The sequence below is a fragment of the Gekko japonicus genome, unplaced genomic scaffold, assembly GCF_001447785.1.
Source record: "Gekko japonicus isolate JY-2015 unplaced genomic scaffold, Gekko_japonicus_V1.1 scaffold1851, whole genome shotgun sequence".
Classification (NCBI taxonomy): Eukaryota; Metazoa; Chordata; class Lepidosauria; order Squamata; family Gekkonidae; genus Gekko; species Gekko japonicus.
In genome coordinates this window covers 128,284-145,403 of record NW_015169228.1, presented here as the reverse complement: position 1 = coordinate 145,403, position 17,120 = coordinate 128,284, and the positions used below count along the sequence as shown (strand labels likewise).

Below are 17,120 nucleotides of genomic sequence, written 5' to 3'. Positions count from 1 at the left end.
CGGTGTAGTGGTTAAAATGTCGGACTAGGATCGGGGAAACCCACTCTGCCATAGAAGCTTACTGGGTGACCTTGAGCCAGTCACACGCTCTCAGCCTAACTTACCTCACAGGGTTTTTGTGATGATAAAACAGAGGAGAGGAGAACAACATAAGCCCCATTGGGGAGAAAGGTGGGATATGAATAAAGTAAAAATTAAATTAAAAACAAACGCAACAGCAGTATAACATTCATTGTTTACAGTGAGGATGGCCAGTTTCTGCATTCTGTTGTTTGAACAACTGTCCCCGTGCCAGAAATGAATTTTGTTGCCCAAGCAGACCCCGCGCCAGGGCCGTCCCGCGCCAGCAGCGAGGGCTTCATAGGCACCAAATGCACGTGCTCAGACTTAGCCAGATGTATTTACTTATTGTTCTATTTAAACAATTTCATGCCACCTTTCCACCCAGGGTGGCAAACATAAAAAACATGAAAACATTTGAACAATTAAATATACATTAAAATTATAAAATAATTCAGTAACAGCATGAAAAGCCAGGAAGGAGGGCCAATGAATGCCAGTGCACGCGTGGATCCTGTGGAAATGCGGGTCTGTAACAAGATTCAGTTACAATTCAGTGCCTGGAGGGCGTTCATTCTGCCTACCCGTGTACCGATGGGATGACATTAGAGCCAGATAACATGAGATTGTTGTAGGGTTGCCAACCTCCAGGTGGAACCTGGAGATCTTCTGGTATTACAACTGATCTTCAGATGGCAGAGATCAGTTCCCCTGGAGAAACTTTGGAGGGTGGACTCTATGGCATTATACCCTGCTGAGGTTCCTCCCCTCCCCAAACCCCTCCTCCCTTAGCCTCGGCACCCCAAATCTTCAGGCACTTCCTAACCCAGAGGTGGCAACCCCAGATTCTTGATCTCCTTTTAACGAAAGACTGTTGTAAGCAATGCTCCCTCTAAGCTATGGAGTCTTGTGAGCAAAACCTCTTCTTGGTGAGCTACTGGCATTACAGTCGTTAGCCGGGGATTTGGCTACTGTGTAAATCAGTTTGCTCTGGAGCCATCCTTCCTGAGCGAAGGCAAAAAGTGTCTGAGCCGGAGGCTAAAAAATCGTGAGCTAGCCCACGCTGACTCAGCTTAGAGGGAACACTGGTTGTAAGGTGTTTTAATGAAGCACTATTTATTTATTGTTATATTTAATTGATGCTATATTTTTATTGTTTTATGGATTTTATGTATGTTTTATGAATTTTATGTATGGGCTGTAGCCCTCTGGAAGCCGCCCTGAGCCCGCTTGCGGGGAGGGCGGGGTAAAAATGCTTAAATAAATAAATAAATAATATAATGGATTGCATGCTCAGGCTGCACTGACTTTAAAAAAAAATAGGTTTTAGACTGCGGTTGGAGGAGAGAGCGAAGAAGAAGAAGGCAGGTCTGTTTGTTTAGGACAGAAAAGAAACTCAGCACAGCCTCTGTCTTCTCTACACCTCGAGGCTAGATCAGTCACCTCGAGGCTAGATCACTGCAACGCTCTCTACATGGGGCTGCCTTTGTCGCTAATCCGGAGGCTGCAACTGGTGCAGAATGCTGCAGCCAGGCTGTTAATTGGTCTCTCTAGAAGGGACCACATTCAACCTGTGTTGAAAGCGCTGCACTGGTTGCCTATAGCGTACCGGATTCGCTTCAAAGTGCTGGTTCTCACCTATAAAGCCCTATATGGTCTGGGTCCAGTCTACCTGAAGGACCGCCTTTCCCCGTATGTTCCCCCAAGAGCACTACGGTCTGGGGCCCAAAATTTACTAACGGTTCCGGGCCCCAGAGAGGTAAAACTGGTCGCGACAAGAGCCAGGGCCTTTTCGGTGGCGGCCCCTACCTGGTGGAACAAGCTCCCGGAAGAGATTCGGGCCCTGCGGGATTTGATGCAGTTCCGCAGGGCCTGTAAGACGGAGCTCTTCCACCAGGCCTTTGAGTAGGGGCTGCCGCCGCCCCCCCTCCATTATCTTGTCATCGTGGGGGGGGCCGAGGAGGCCCTAGGAAGGGAACATCTGAAGTCCTTAACATCTACATAAATATTGAGTGCCACCGAAGGACCACTGGGAATCGTTGGATGCGGTCCGTCATCTTTCTTTTCGGAACTGTGGAAACTGAAGATCAACGAGCACCTTAATTAATTGATTAATTGATTAATTAACTAACTAATTGGTTGGTTAATTGTATGGGGATTGTTTAAATTGTATAATATGTTCTTAGCTATGTTTTTATCTGCAAGATTGCTTGCCTTGTAAGCCGCCCTGAGCCCTACGGGGGAGGGTGGGATATAAATCTGATAAATAAATAAATAAATAAATACACTGTGTGTAGGCAATCCAAAATTCTGGGACCTCCGACAGCAGGGCAGGGACAGATCGCTGCGACAGAGCCATCATCTCACAGGTGTGCTAGACAGACACTGGTCTCATTTGGCATAAAGGAGTGCTAGATTATTCCTGCCCAGGCTTCCTGCTTACTAGCCCAGAGACAGGCTGACTAATATTGGTGTGCGCCACACAGTGTGATGCATTCCTTGTAATGTGGGAAATGCGCTGCAGGTACAGGGTCTTGCTCTTAAAAATACCAAGTAGAAGGAACGGCACAGGACTGCTTGTAGGTGCGCACACACACTAGGATTACCAGGCACTGAGGCCAGCCCTGGCTCTCTCAGGGGAGAAGAATATTACCATTCAGTACGCTAACACTTAGAAAGCATGCACACATTCCAATTTTATTGCACAGGCAAGCTGGGTCAACACAAATCTAAAATCCTCCCAGCAAAGTAATTCCTGCTAAAATTGTGCATGTGATACACTTTAGGTTGCAAAGCAGTATGCTTTTTTTTTTTTTGTAGAGGTAAAACTTCTGGCACTGATTGGCTGAACTACCCTGATGTCACAGAGGGTAGAGGGAGAGCATAAAGTCCTTGGCTGCCATTGGATGAGCTGCTCCCATGCTACACAAGGAAGGGGCAGGAAGCCAAGGGGGAAGATGGAGAGTAAACAGAAAGGGAAGGTGGGAAAATCTAGTTTTGAAGGGAAAGTACCAGCCAATAATAAAAGCTTTTAGTCTTCATTTAACAGCAATTTGGTTATTCCTCTTTACTGTTGGCACGGCAGACCGGAAAGTTCACTCTAGCCTGCTACCACTGTGAGTTTTGCTGTATTTCTTCAAAACAGGCTTATGTATCTTTCTAATTTTATTTATTTAAAATTCTTTTGTCCAAAGACTATTGAGAATATCAAAGTGTACCTGCACGAGAAAGAACTATGGAAGAAGTTTCACGAAGCCGGTACAGAGATGATCATCACGAAAGCCGGAAGGTGGGTCTGAAAATCCTTTTTGTTCCCAGTCCTTTCTTAAGGGTCTTAACGCCTGTAGCTTCAAGCTTTTATGAGACTGTATGTACATGCAGAGCAGGGCCGGATTTAGACTTGTTGAGGCCCTAAGCTATACAAAACTCAGAGGCCCCCTACTGTTTTTAATTACATCAGCTGGTCTCAGAAAAATTTAAAATATATACGCCTTTTTAATATTTGAAATCATTTTTTATATTGTGTTTTTATTTGAGGCCCCAGCAGATTGCGAGGCCCTAAGCGGTAGCTTATTTATCTTATGCGTAAATCCGGCACTGATGCAGAGACTAGAGGATGAAACGAAGATATCTTACCTCAGCATGGTGTAATTGCTGCATCAACCCTTAGAAATGTTTCCCTGGTATATGAGCTCCTAGAACACTTGGGTTCCAGCTTTACGCCATGGTCATTGTAGGAGAGAGAAAAAATCTTTACCTCCTCTTTAAATAAGTAGTGACTGATTCTTGTGTACTTTTAAATATGGGCCCCTGGTAAGGTAACTGACTTCTGATTTTAAAAATGCTGTTCCAGGCCCGTAGCCAGGATTTTTCAAGTCAGGGGGCATTTAAGTTTCTTAGGGGGCACTGGCGAATCGAATTAAAGGAATACCCGGCTCTTTCCCTGCACCTGCCGCTGCTCGGGGGCCCTGGGCTCGTGGGGACTTGCCCGTAAGTCCGGGGGCCTAGCCCTGAGATGCCCCACTGCAGCTACGGGCCTGTGCTGTTCTAAAATTGTCCCCTTCTTGTTCTGGATAACGGACCTCTCATCTTGTAAATCTCAAGTTAGCTGATGTAAAGTGAAGTTGTGTGTGTGAGAGTGCTAAGTGTCGTCAAGTGGCTTCGACTTATGACTTACGGTGACCCTCTGAATGAATGGCCTTTGAAACATCCCATCATTAACAGCCTTGCTCAGGTCTTGCAGACTGAGGGCCTTTGGGACTTCCTTGACGGAGTCCATCCGTCCATCCCAGGTTGGGGCTTCCTCTTTTCCTGCCGCCTTCGACTTTCCCTCGCATTATTGTCTTTTCCGGTGACTCGCGTCTTCTCATCATGTGACCAAGGCATGAAAGCCTTCGTTTAGTCATTTTAGCTTCTAGGGAGAGGTCAGGCTAGATTTGATTGAGAACCCACTTATTTGTCTTTCTTTGGCTGTCCATAGTATCCGTAAAACTCTCCTCCAAAACCACGTTTCAAATGAATCAACTTTCTTCTTGTCAGCTTTCTTCATTATCCACCTTTCACACACATACATAGTAATAGCAATAGTCAGGGGTCATTTCATAGAAAAAGAGGTGCAGGAGCTCATTAGCATAACTCATTAGCATAACTTATTTGCATATGCCACACCCCCTGACATCATCAGAAGTGTGTCAGAAGGCAACACCCACCGCTCAGGCTCCACTGGACTGTTTTGGATTGCTAGCTATTGGTGGTGGGGGGGGACGTGCAGCTCTAACCTCGCAGAGGAGGGAGAGCTTGTACCAGAATAAAACTTGGACTTAAAGGTGCCACTGGGGTGTTTTGGACTGGGGGGCCGGAGGGAGCTCTGCAACTTACCTGGCTGCTTCTTGCTTTGACTGAGGGCTGCTAGGAGCAGGGGGTGGGGCTTGTTGCATGTGCCCGCCCCCTGGGCTCTTTTCTGTCGGAGCTCTGCTCCTGTGCGCTCCTGCAAGAAATGACCCCTGGCAATAGTAATGCAATAAGTATAGTAATAATATAATAATAGTAATATAGAAACAGTAATGCATAGTAATGGAGAATATTATGGTATGAATTATCTCGATCTGGGTCCACGGAACTCACTGCACGACTTCAGGTCACTGTTTCCCAACCCTTTTAGGGTTGTAGCTGAGAGGGTAAAATGGAGGAGGAAAGGTCTCCAGATGCTTCCTTGGCCAGGCAGTTTCCCAGATATGAGTGGGCAGAAGGACCACAAAGTGTCAGTTTTGGACAGCTAACGAGATGGTGCAGAACAGCTGTTGGGAGGGCAGCTATCTTCAGGTTGGGAAATTCTTGGAAATTTGGGGGTGGAGCCTGGGGAGGGCGGAGTTTGGAGTGTGGAGGGTGCACAGCAGGGATTGGATGCTGTAGAGTCCACCTTCTCAAACTGCCATTTTCTCCAGAGCCAGTTTGGTGTAGTGTTTAAGCGCACGGACTCTAATCTGGGAGAACTGGGTCTGATTCCCCACTCCTCCACATGCAGCTGCTGGTGTGACCTTGGGTCAGTCATAAATTATTTCAGAGCTGTTCTCTCAGGGAGAGTTTTGGAAAGAGCTCTCTCAGCCCCACCTACCTTACAGGGTGTCTGTTGTGGGGAGGGGAAGGGAAAGGAGGTTGTAAGCCGCTCTGAGACTCCGAGTGAAGGGTGGGGTATAAATCCAATCTCCTCCTCCTCCTCCTCCTCCTCCTCCTCTGGAGATTAATTGTAATTCTGGGAGAACTCCAGGCCCCACATGGAGGTTGGTTACCCTATGGGCTGGCCAGCCAACATCCCAGTTTGACCTGGAAATTTTTGTGGTCCTTCCAGGTCAAGGAACCTTGCACTGGCAAATGGAATGCTCCAGCCTTTGACCCCTGGGGTTTGACACCCATAGCAAACGGGATTTTGTAGTGATATTTTCCTTCCACCGACTGTCAAGCTAAAGGGCAGCAGGCTGTACTGGTGGAACCAGGATAGACTGTGGTGGGTTGCAAACAGACCTTGCCAGAATGTGGAGATGACTGGCTTTTCTGGCACTAGTTACTGGACAAAATGTGGCATTATCAGTCAGGCCAGAGAAATAACTGGCTGGTTGCTGTCAACTTAACCTTTCAGTTCACTGGGGAGTTGATGCTGTCCTTTGGCATCAGGAGGGCTTAGAAGTGTGCACACCTGGGGCCCCAATATATGTGGGTTCTTTTGGGCCTGGAGGAGGCAGCAGCTAGTTGTTTGTACATCCAAGTCTGTGTGAGAAATAGCAAAACAATGAGTGGGCCTTGAGCAGACACATGTTGCTAGTCCCTATGCTGTGCTGGTGGAAAGTGCCATCAAGTCCAGACTGAGTTATCGTGGCCCTTTAGGGTTTTCAAGGCAAGAGACGAACAGAGGTGTTTTGTCATTGCCTGCCTCTGTGTAACAACCCTGGACTTCTTTGGTAGTCGCCCATCCAAGTTTTAACAAAAGCCAATCCTACTTAGTTTCTGAGATCTGATGAGATCGGGCTAGCCTGGGCTATTGAGGTCAGGGCAATTTCGGGTACTTGTCTCTAATAAACCCATTGTCCTTATATTTGTCTTCTCTGTGTGTGTGTGTTTCCTGTTAAATTGCTTAGAATTAGTTGCTAGGATGGTCATTCTTAGAGGTTCAGCATCCTCTCCAGAGTTAGCTGTTTAAGGCAGCAGGATTCAGTGGCATAGTTTTTCAGGTGAGAGCATGCACATTAGCTCATACTGGTTGTAAGGTACCCTGAAGTTCACAGGGCTCCATTTTTCACAATACAGTGGTTGAGATATTTTTTGCACTGTTAATAATCTAGGGCCTGTGCAGACGCCATGTTCATGCAAACCGAGAGCTTGAAAACTGCACTAATGTGGAGTGTTGACATGTGTGATTGTTGTATTGTGTGAATATGTAGGTTTTCCATGAACATACTGCTTCCATACACACAAATGGAGGCATGCAGTGCACAGAAAACCCATGCATGGCCCAGTTCACATGATACGGTGATTGTGCATTTGGGATGTATTGGAGAGACTGTTTACTCCATAGGTGCAGGTGGTAGGCTCCCAGTTGTTATGAGCGTAAGGTCTACAGAGGGCGATGCCATGGAACAATTGGTTTTTTTCTCCAGCTGCTTGGCTTTTAAATTGGCAGAAGATGGGCAACTGCAGGATAAATTAGTGCAAACAGAGAAAGTTTCCTATTGATTCTTTGGGTAGTCATTGTTTTAAGATATGGCCCATCACATTTGCATCACTGTTTCTTGGGTTCTTTGATGGCAATTTTGCATACGTATTGTTGAGAGATGCATCTGGTTTTAGGGGGGGGGGATTCAGTCACAGGAAACAAGCTGGGACAAACTTTGAAAATCCTTGTGGGTCCATTTGTCTCGTTAAAAATGGGGCTATTCATTTTGAACCAGCAAGCTTGTGAAATGAGGGTCTCCTCCCTTGCTCAAACCTGCTCATCCTCCAAAACATCTGCAGGAGACAGGAGTTTGGAGGGTAGCCGTCTGAAAATTCCCAGCTGTGTTTCTTTGAAGGGCTTGTGACAGCCCCACACACAGTGAGTTAAGAAATTTTCTTTTCTTTTTTACTTCCTCTGAAATTCTTCCAAAGTTTTGTTTGAGGAGGAAGTCCAAAGTCCTCTTTAAATGTCTCGGTAGGTGAAACTTTTATGGTGACCCTTCTTGTTTGAGCTTGGTGAACTAGCGTCATCGACAAGTTCTTGGCTGATTTTAAATCAGGTTGCCAACTCTGGGTGGGAAAATACCAGGAGATTTGGGGGGACGAAGCCCGAGGAGAGCAGGGTTTGGGCAGGGGAGGGATTTCAGCAAGGTACAGTGTTGTAGAGCCCACCCCCAAAGCAGCCATTTTCTCCAGGGAACTGATCTTGGTTGGCTGGAGATCAACTGTAATAGCGGGGGATCTCCAGGGCCCACCTGGAGCTTGGCAATTCTGATTTTAATGCTCATGGTGTGATAGAAGAGAAGGTTTGTGACTGCAGGAATTACTTTTCCCAGTAGCCATTGGCCAAACAGCAGCTGCTAAGAAACCAAGTTACTTTCCCCCTCCTAGGTCTATTTGACGCAGCAGATGAAATCCAGCTCTATAAATTGCCTCGAATTTATTGTGAGCATTTACTTGCAAGGCTCTGGACTCCCTCTGAGGTCTGATCTGTGGGAGATGTTGGGGGGGGGGAAGCCACACAAACTCAACGTTGAAACAGGAATGGCGTCGTTGCCAAGAGTGCATGATTTATAAAGTGGAAACGTCTTTAAAATGCGCCCGCTATCTTTCTCATGTTTGACTGTTTTTGTTATGAGAAGGGGGGGCGGGAAAATGGAGAGATTATTTCATATTAAGAGGATCATCAGAAGATAAAAGAAAAGGTTTATGTTCACCAAGTTCCCTGAACTTTGCATAAAATGGTTTGACTCCTTCGTGGGTGAAATATGGTGTGCGGAAGTCTACAAGACTCCAAACATGGCAGAGCATAAATCTGTGTTATTTTCTGGTTCCAGGTTTTTATTATGACTTGATCTTGGCGTTCAGAATATCTCTTAATTATTTGCAAAATGTGCATTAGCAAGTGCGATCCGCGGCCATTGTTCTCAGAAGTGAAACCAGTATTTTACTAGACCATCTTCCAGCAGCTTCTCCATCCTTTCTAGAGATGACTCTTTGGCCACAGTTGGGAACGGGAAGCTGGCCTAGATGGCTGTTTGGTCTGATCCAGAGGGCTCCTCTTATGTGTTCTCAGTAATGCTATGGAACATCCATATTCAGTGGCAGTCTACTTCTAGGGTTGCCAGCCTCCAGGTGGGGCCTGGAGATCTCTTGCTTTCACAACTGATCTCTAGCTGTCAGAGATCAGCTCCGCTGGAGAAAATGGCTGCTTTGAAGGGTGGACTCTAGGGCATTGTACCCGGCTGAGGTCCCTCCCCTCCCCAAACCCCACCCTCTCCTGGCCCCAACCCCAAAGTATCCAGGTATTTTCCAACCCAGAGCTGGCAACCCTATCTACTTCTGAATATGAGGTGCCAAGGATCTTGAAGGTCTTCATGTCTTGCTTGTGGCCTTCCTAGTTCTATCAGTCTTGAGTCTTGACTAGGATTGCCAAGCTCTGGGTTGGGAAGTACCTGGAGATTTGGGGGGTGGGGCCTGAGGAAGGGCGGGGTTTGGGGAGGGGAGGGACCTCAGTGGGCATAATGCCAAAAAGCCCACCCTCCCAAGCAGCCATTTTCTCCAGGGGAACCGATCTCTGCTGCCTGGAGATCAGCTGCAATCCCAGGAGATCTCCAGCCACCACCTGGCAGATGGCAACCCTGGCTGACCACTGTTGGAAGGATGATGATGTTGGACTCAGTGGGCCTGATGAATCTTCGCTGTGTTGACACTGTTTTGGTTAAGACCCAAAGTGCAGATAAGATGGTCATACCGAGAAAACTGGAAACGGCCTCCCGATGGTGATCTAGAAGTCTACCAGATGTTTAAAAAATTTGCATGATCTGAAGAAAATGGGTAGGGAGAACAGTTTGGTTTTTTTTATATATATATTTCTACATGACTCCTACAAAAACTACACACTAACTAAAATCACAGCTATACAACGACCATATATGATAGTAATTGTTATCGTAAGTCAAAGCTTTTCTCTTATTCAGGTTAAGAATGAAATTTCCATTCCACTGTTTCAATATGCAAAAAATTAAAATTATTAACAATGCAAGATTATGTAATGTAATATAAGCATTTCTTCTAACGTTTAAGCTATGTTCTGCCTTTCTTTCCTCACTTCTTGCTTTTATCGTCCCGGGGTGGTTTGGGTGCTGCTGCTCCCAATTCTGATTGAGATTCTAATTCTGAACTGCCATCTACGGTAGGGAGAACAGTTCCCCCCCCCCCTCTCCTCCAAAATATTAGAACTTAGAGCCACTTAATAGAGGCGATGAGGAATAGACTCAGGACAGGCAAAAGAACGTTATTCACACAATGCATAATGAACTTGATTAACTCACTGCCCCAAGGTGTTGTTGTCGTCGTTGTTCAGTCACACAGTCGAGTCAAACTCTTCGCAACCCCATGGCCCAAATCATGCCAGGCCCTCCTGTCCTCCATCGTCCTCCGGAGTTTACTCAACTCCATGTTCAATGCATAGATAACACTGTCTAACCATCTCATCCTTTGCCATCCTCTTCTTCTCTTACCTTCAATCTTTCCCAGCATCAGGGTCTTCTCCAGTGAGTGCTCCCTTCTAGGAAATGGCAACCCACTTCAGTATCTTTGCCAAGAAAACCCCATGGAAAGTAACAAAAGCCCCCAAGGTGTAACAATTGTTAAACCAATTCAGAGAGAATAGACTATCAGCAGTGATGGCTGACAGTGTGGAGGCAGGGACCCTCTGAATGCCAGAGGTGGGGGGGCAGCAAAGCAATTCCCCGTATTTTGATGTTCCTTTACAACAATCCTGTGAGGAAGGCCAGCTTTAATGTTCCCAGATTGCAGGTGAGGGGCCCATGACAGAATATTCGCTGTCCTCAGCTCCCCCAAAGAGCCTGCAGCATAAGCAAGGTTAGAATTTTGTGGCTTATTCACTTACGCCACCCTAAGCATCGATGGACTTAAAAGCACATAACTCTGCTCGCTCGGGATGATTGCGCTGGAAATCCCTTTGCTAGTTCAGGTGGGGGGGTTGAGGTTGCAGGAATACTCTCTCTGCCACTCAGAAGAGGCATGTCAAAATCACACGAGGCCATGGAAACTGTCTTCTAGCGTCCCGCAATGTTGGTGGGCTGACGTCGCCAGGAGACTCACCCCATGCGGCTGGGGAAACTCTCTTGTAAGATGGTTCCCTTGCCTGTAACAGAGACAGGCCTTTCTGCATCCAGGATAATGCCAGTCCTCTCTTTATAGGAGCAATTAAAGGCATTATGAAACGGAGCGGTGTCGTTAAACTGTGATCCCACTTCGGCGATTATTTATAGGGCCCTTCTCGATATTTACATTTTGAATAAATGTGATCTAATTTTAGTTCTGTTATGGTTTGGGCTCCTCAGAAAATGAGGAATTTTGCTGGTGTGCAGGAGAGAATCGGGAATGAAAAGCCTTTGGGAAATCTTTGTTTAAATCTTCTGTGCCGAACTAGGGTTAACGGTCTTTCTAGTGTCTGTCAGAACACTTTAAATAAAACTTAGATGAGAGCCAGATAAATATATATATAACCTACCCTCCCCAATATAAAAAGTTCTCTATCCCCCTGACCTCATCACTTAAAAGTCCACAGCGCTGCCACCAGATAAATCTCTTCGATCTGTCCTCAAGGCCGTGAGTTCAAGGCTGCTTGTGTTTAGTGAAAGTGAATTTGGGGGTCTGAAAAATGAACTAGTACAGAGAACCCCTGCTGAACCTGCCTTGTTTGTTATTCTGGAGTAAGGATTCGGCCTGAACTAATCCACCGCTTCAAAGCCAAGGGCCCTGGCGTTGTATATAGAACGTCATGGCGGAGTGGTGGGGGTGATAAGAGAAATCAGGACAGGAGCGTTGGGACGCCCTGGGAAAATGGCTTGGGATGGGAAACGCTTTGATCTCTTATACTTCTAAAGGCCAGATTCTTTTTTCTTTTTTAAAAAATTAAAGTTATTTTAAAAGGGTGGAGTTGGTATCTCTTGATTCACAGCCCTGTAGAAGGACATGTAGAATCTCGGGGGGGGGGGGGGGTTGTCATTTGCCCCAAGGCAATTTGAATTTAAAAAGATGGAGTCTCTCTTGTGTGAATTTTGCCAGTATGGGCACATCTTTCAATGTTGCACTTTCCTGTGTTGCTTCTGCTGGCCACAACTTTGTTTATACTTTTATTTAAAACATTTCCAAGCCCCCTTTCCACCCACTTGGGGTCCCCAAGATGCTTAACAATCAAAACATTAAAACAAGTTAACAGATATAAAACATTAAAACAAGTTAATATTTACACACACACACCCCCGATACATGCAAAACCCTGAAAACGAACATGCACCCCGGAATGGGAAGGAGAGGAAGGAGCAGAAAAAGACCGCAAAGCCTCACCTGTTGCATATCTTGCACAATCTCCTTCTAGCTTTTGCAATTTCTATTGTCCAGACCATTTCAGGCCTACTTTTTCAGACCTGAGGGCTAGAAACATTCCATTAGCTGCGTTGAGCTCCATAAGGAAGAAAGGAGGCTAATGTTTTAATAAACAAACAAACAAATATTGTTAATCCTTTTCAAAATTAAAAAAAATCTAAATGCGATTCTTAGGATGCTATGGACTTTTTGCAGTTGCATGACGCATTATGGAACGGATTATTCCCTGATATAGACAAAGGGGACATGGCTGTTTGCACATTCTTGGGCACCAAAGTCTAGCCCTTCAGTTTGGTGTGAAACGCTTTTCTCTGGCTGTGGTCACACGGTAATTTTGATCGGGTTTCACCACTGTTCCCTCTCACATTTAAAATTGCTGATCAGACGGTCAAATCCGTCTCCTGCATTGAAGTTCCCTAGCAAGTTTTCCAACACCGGGAAAATCACATACTTTCTGGGTATTTGTGCTTTGAATCCGTGATTTTGCCAATCTGGACAGCCATCTCACACAATGATTGTGATTAGGTCATCTGACTGTCCTTCACGCAATGAGGTCCCCCCCAGCTTCTGACTTTGCACGCATGAGCAATCCTGCGCTGAATAAATTCAATGTTTAAATGTTCAAGCACATGTATAGACTCCAGTGCGGGGGGGGGGCGGTGATTCAGCCATGTGCATATGCACATGCGCAAAGCAATTTTTTAATTTGGGTGGCGCGGCTGTCTGGATGGTGACTGGAGCCTCCTTGCATGATACAAGTGGTTGGGGGAGGGATGTGTGATCATCCCAACCCGAAAAAAATATTCCAGATCAAATCTACAGCAGGAACAAATCGGGATCAGCTTGCCGTGTGACCACAGCCTCCACCCATGGGAAAAACTCAAACGTGGTGCTGTGTTCAAGGAAAAGCTAACTGTGCACAAAGAAGGTCTGTTAGAGCCAAGCTGTGCACTGAATAAAAGTAACGGACAATCCTATCTGAATTAAAGTTCTGAATTAAAGTTCTGAATGAAACAACTGCTTAGTCATTCACATTTTATATCCTGCTTTTCTGCCTCACAAGGGCCTTCAAGGCAGCTTGAGTTCTTTAAAAATTGGTGGTAGTGTTCCTTTCTTTCTTCTTTGGAAAAGGCAAATAACTTATTCAGTCAGTCAACATTGACAGTAATAAAAGTCAAGATTAAACAACTAGTGCAACAGCAGCAGCACTATGTTTGAGCCAGCCTCCTCAAATATCCTTCAAAATAAAGCAGTGTTAAAGAAGTTTGAAAAGTCGAGAGAAGAAATGGGCCCCCCAAGCCTTCCTAGGATGGGAGTTCCTCAAGGGGGGGGGCACCACCAAAAAGGCCCTGCTTCTTGTAGCTGTCAGCTTAATCTCTGAAGCAAGGTTTGCAAATGTTCCCTTAAATTGTGTTATGCAAGTGCTGTGGACATAGGGTTACCAGTTCCACGTTGGGAAATACCTGAGGAGGGTGGTATTTGGGGTATAATACCATAGAGTCCATCTTCCAAAGCGGCCAGTTTCTCCAGCTGAACTGACCTCTATCACCTGGAGATCACTTGTAATCTCAGGAGGTTGGCAACCCTATGTGGACACTTATTGGACAATGTCCATGACAGCACTGGTGATGAGCAATACAACCCCACTCCAGCTCCCACTATATCTCTGCCACTTCTGTGGAAGAAAAAAAATGAGTTTAAAAAACCACCCTAAAATTTCTTGAGTTTGCAGTTAGTTTGAGACATTTCAAAAATAAACACGTTGAATAAAAGCTGGTCCCTCTCAGCTGAGGCATAATTTTAGTGACAAGGCCTCTTTATTACTGCACTTTGCCAGTTTGGTGTAGTGGTTAAGTGCGCAGACTCTAATCTGGGAGAACCGGGTTTGATTCCCCACTCCGCCACTTGCAGTTGCTGGATGACCTTGGGCAAGCCATAGTTCTGATAAGAGCTGTCCTTGATAAAGAGCAGTTTCTGTCAAGAGCTCTCTCAGCCCCACCTACCTCACAGGGTGTCTGTTGTGGGGAGGGGAAGGGAAAGGAGCTTGTAAGCCGCTCTAAGACACCTTTGGGTAGTGAAGGGCGGGGTATAAATCCAATCTCTTCTCTTCTTCAGGAGTGGGATTTCTTCTGAGTCAATGAAAGAACAAACTGAGCGCACATCAGGTTAACCCACTGCCAGGAAGTAATGCACTACAAATTCATGATTTTTTTTAAAAAAATAGGTTGCAAGTTTCCCCCTCCTCCAGTGAGAGTGAGTTACCACCTAGCTCAGGGGTGTCAAACATTTGGCCCATGGGCTGAAACTGGCCTGTCCAAGGCTCTTATCCAGCCCGCAAGCAACTGGTCATTACCTTTATTGCAGATGACAGAAGCTGTGCATTATGTCCCTGCATACTGTCCCTAGGGTTGCCAGACCCCCAGTCCGGGCAGGGGTTCCTGTGTTTTTGCAGGCTCTTCCTGGCTGGCTGGCGGGGGGAAAACCCCACCTGCAAATTCCCGAAACACAGCATGATGACGTCACCCGGAAGTGACGTCATCACACTGCTGATGTCGCACAGCAACTCTCTAGTTTTGGGGCAAAACTCTATGGTATATTTGGGCTCAAAACATAATGTTTTGCCCAAATCCTAGAGTGTCGCCATGTGAGGTCGTTGGCATGATGACATTATTTCCAGGTGAGGTTATTGAGCTGCGTGCGCTTTGCACATGTGGCAGAAGATCCCACCAAGGCCCAAAGATTCCCCCCTGCCTGGAAGAAGGTAGGATCTGGCGACCCCAACTTTGTCCCAGGGCTAATGAGTAAAGGGCGGTGGAAGCGGAAGGGTGGGCATCAGGGAGATACTTTAAGGAAATACTGTGAGAGGGTTAAATGTTTTAAGCATGTTTGTATTTTGAGTCAGAATGACGTACGCTCAAAGTTGGAAGCAAGATAGAGTCCAGGAGATTGGAGATTGGATTAAAAAACTTCTTTTTATGGTTGAAATGGACAAGATGACAAGAAAACTTAACAATATGGAAGCAGAAGACTTTGTAGCAGATTGGAAAGATTTAAAAGACTATTTGGAGAAGAATTGGGATGTAAGAGACAACTTATTTTGCTTTGATAACTACTGAACGTTAAACTTTAACAAAATGGAATAAGAAATAGAGAAATTTATATATGAAGAGATTAGTTACCTATTGAACGTGTAATGATAAAGGGAAGGAAGAACAAATTTAAGAATTTTGCAGGAGGTTGTAGCACTGTGGGAAGCCATGTAGGGGAGGGGGAAAGGGGGGAGGGTAGGATGAAAAATGTATTACAAATGTTGATTTTGAATGATGACATCCTAAATAAAAATTGTTTAAAAAAAATAATATTGCTAATTGGTAGATCCAGTCGGTCAGCCGTGTTGATCTGAAGCAATAGAACAAAGTTAGAGTCCAATGGCACCTTGAAGACCAACAAAGTTTTATTCAAGGTGTGAGCTTTCGCCATTGGACTCTAACTTTGTTCTATTGTTAATTGGGTTTGCCTGTGTCCTTTATAAGGGTTTTTTTAATCTCCTGTCCCTGGGAGGATGATGATGATGATGATGATGATAAATCTTTCCATTTATTGATCGCTCAATCCATGCAGAGCTGCCGGCTCTGAGCGATTTACAGTTACTCCTGAATTTCACATGGGACTCACAATGCTGGGGGTAAGGGAGGACAACCTATATCATTAAATCATACACATTTCGTAGTCGACCCCCATGGCCTGGTCCAGCAAAGTGAGATCTCCATCAGATCCGGCCCTAGTAAAAAACGAGTCCCATACCTCTGCTCTTTTAAAAAGACAAGAACATGCATTTCGGGATAAGCACCGCCAGAGCTGGATCCGGGTGACTGTAGCGTGAAGATGATATCCTCTTCCGGGGGAATAGTTGCTTATCCGGAGCAGCCCAAGGGAAAAAAGAGTCCTATTCAGATTTTTCAGACTCTCTCAAGCTTAGATGTACCTTCTCAGTAGCCACTGTTGCCCAGAAAGTGTTGTGTAGTGGTTAGAGCATTGGACTAGGATCCGGGAGACTCCAGGTTCGAATCCCTGCTCTGCCATGGAAGCTTGTTGGGTGACCCTCGGGCCAGTGACACACGCTCAGGATAACTCACCTCACAAGGCTGTTGTGAAGATAAAATGGAAGAGAGAAGAATGATATAAGCCACTTTGAGTCCCTGTGGGAGAGACAGGCAGGGTAAACAAAGGGGCTTCTCTGGCTTGCAAGAGTGATCCTTCCGTGCACCATATTCATTTTGGGAGCCCCTCACACTGCTGAAATGCTGCCCTCGCCCAGGCCCATTGCCAGGGATTTCTAAGTCAGGGGGCATTTTAATTCTTCAGGGGGCACTGGCTAAATCAATTAAAATTAACTCACACACTTCAGCTGGCCCCCGAGAGAGGTGCAGTGCAGGGGGAAGGCAAGGATAAGTGGCAGCATAGGGGGAGTTTGTGGCGGCCGCCACATTATGTCAGAGAATCAGAGGGCCTGGGCTGAAAGGAAGTCGGGAGGGGGCTTGGCAGGAAGTCAGGGGGCTGGGCCCCGAAATGCCCCATTGTAGCTACAGGCCTGCCCTCGCCTGGCTCTCATCCCAGCATACCTGCTGTCTAACCCACCAAGCCCTTGCCGCTGACTCAAGCTTGTTTCTTGGTGGCCGCGGATTCTGCAGCCTTCACTGGCATGGCTGGTGCTTCCTTTGCTGGTAAACTAGCATGGCAGTGTTTTCTTAAAAAAGAAAACTAAAGAAAAGACCCAATGTGTTTCTTCCCAGCAGAGCATGGCAATTAAAGTCCGCTCCATCTCTGTGTGGACAGTGGACAGTTCCTGGCTTTGCTTCAGGAACAGCCAAACATAGCCAGGAGTCGGGACTTCTGCAAGAAAGACAAGCTGATAAATAAAGGAGAAATCCCCC

The 17,120-nt window shown here is 46.0% G+C and overlaps 1 protein-coding gene across 1 annotated transcript in view; it reads left to right on the top strand.

Annotated features, from left to right (window-relative positions):
- Nucleotides 1-17,120, top strand: part of TBX4 (T-box 4) — a 114,732-nt gene that overhangs the window by 38,114 nt on the left and 59,498 nt on the right. The window contains exon 3 of the mRNA XM_015416436.1: nucleotides 3,255-3,349. Coding sequence (XP_015271922.1) covers nucleotides 3,255-3,349 — 95 coding nt within the window. The remainder of the gene's footprint in view (nucleotides 1-3,254; nucleotides 3,350-17,120) is intronic.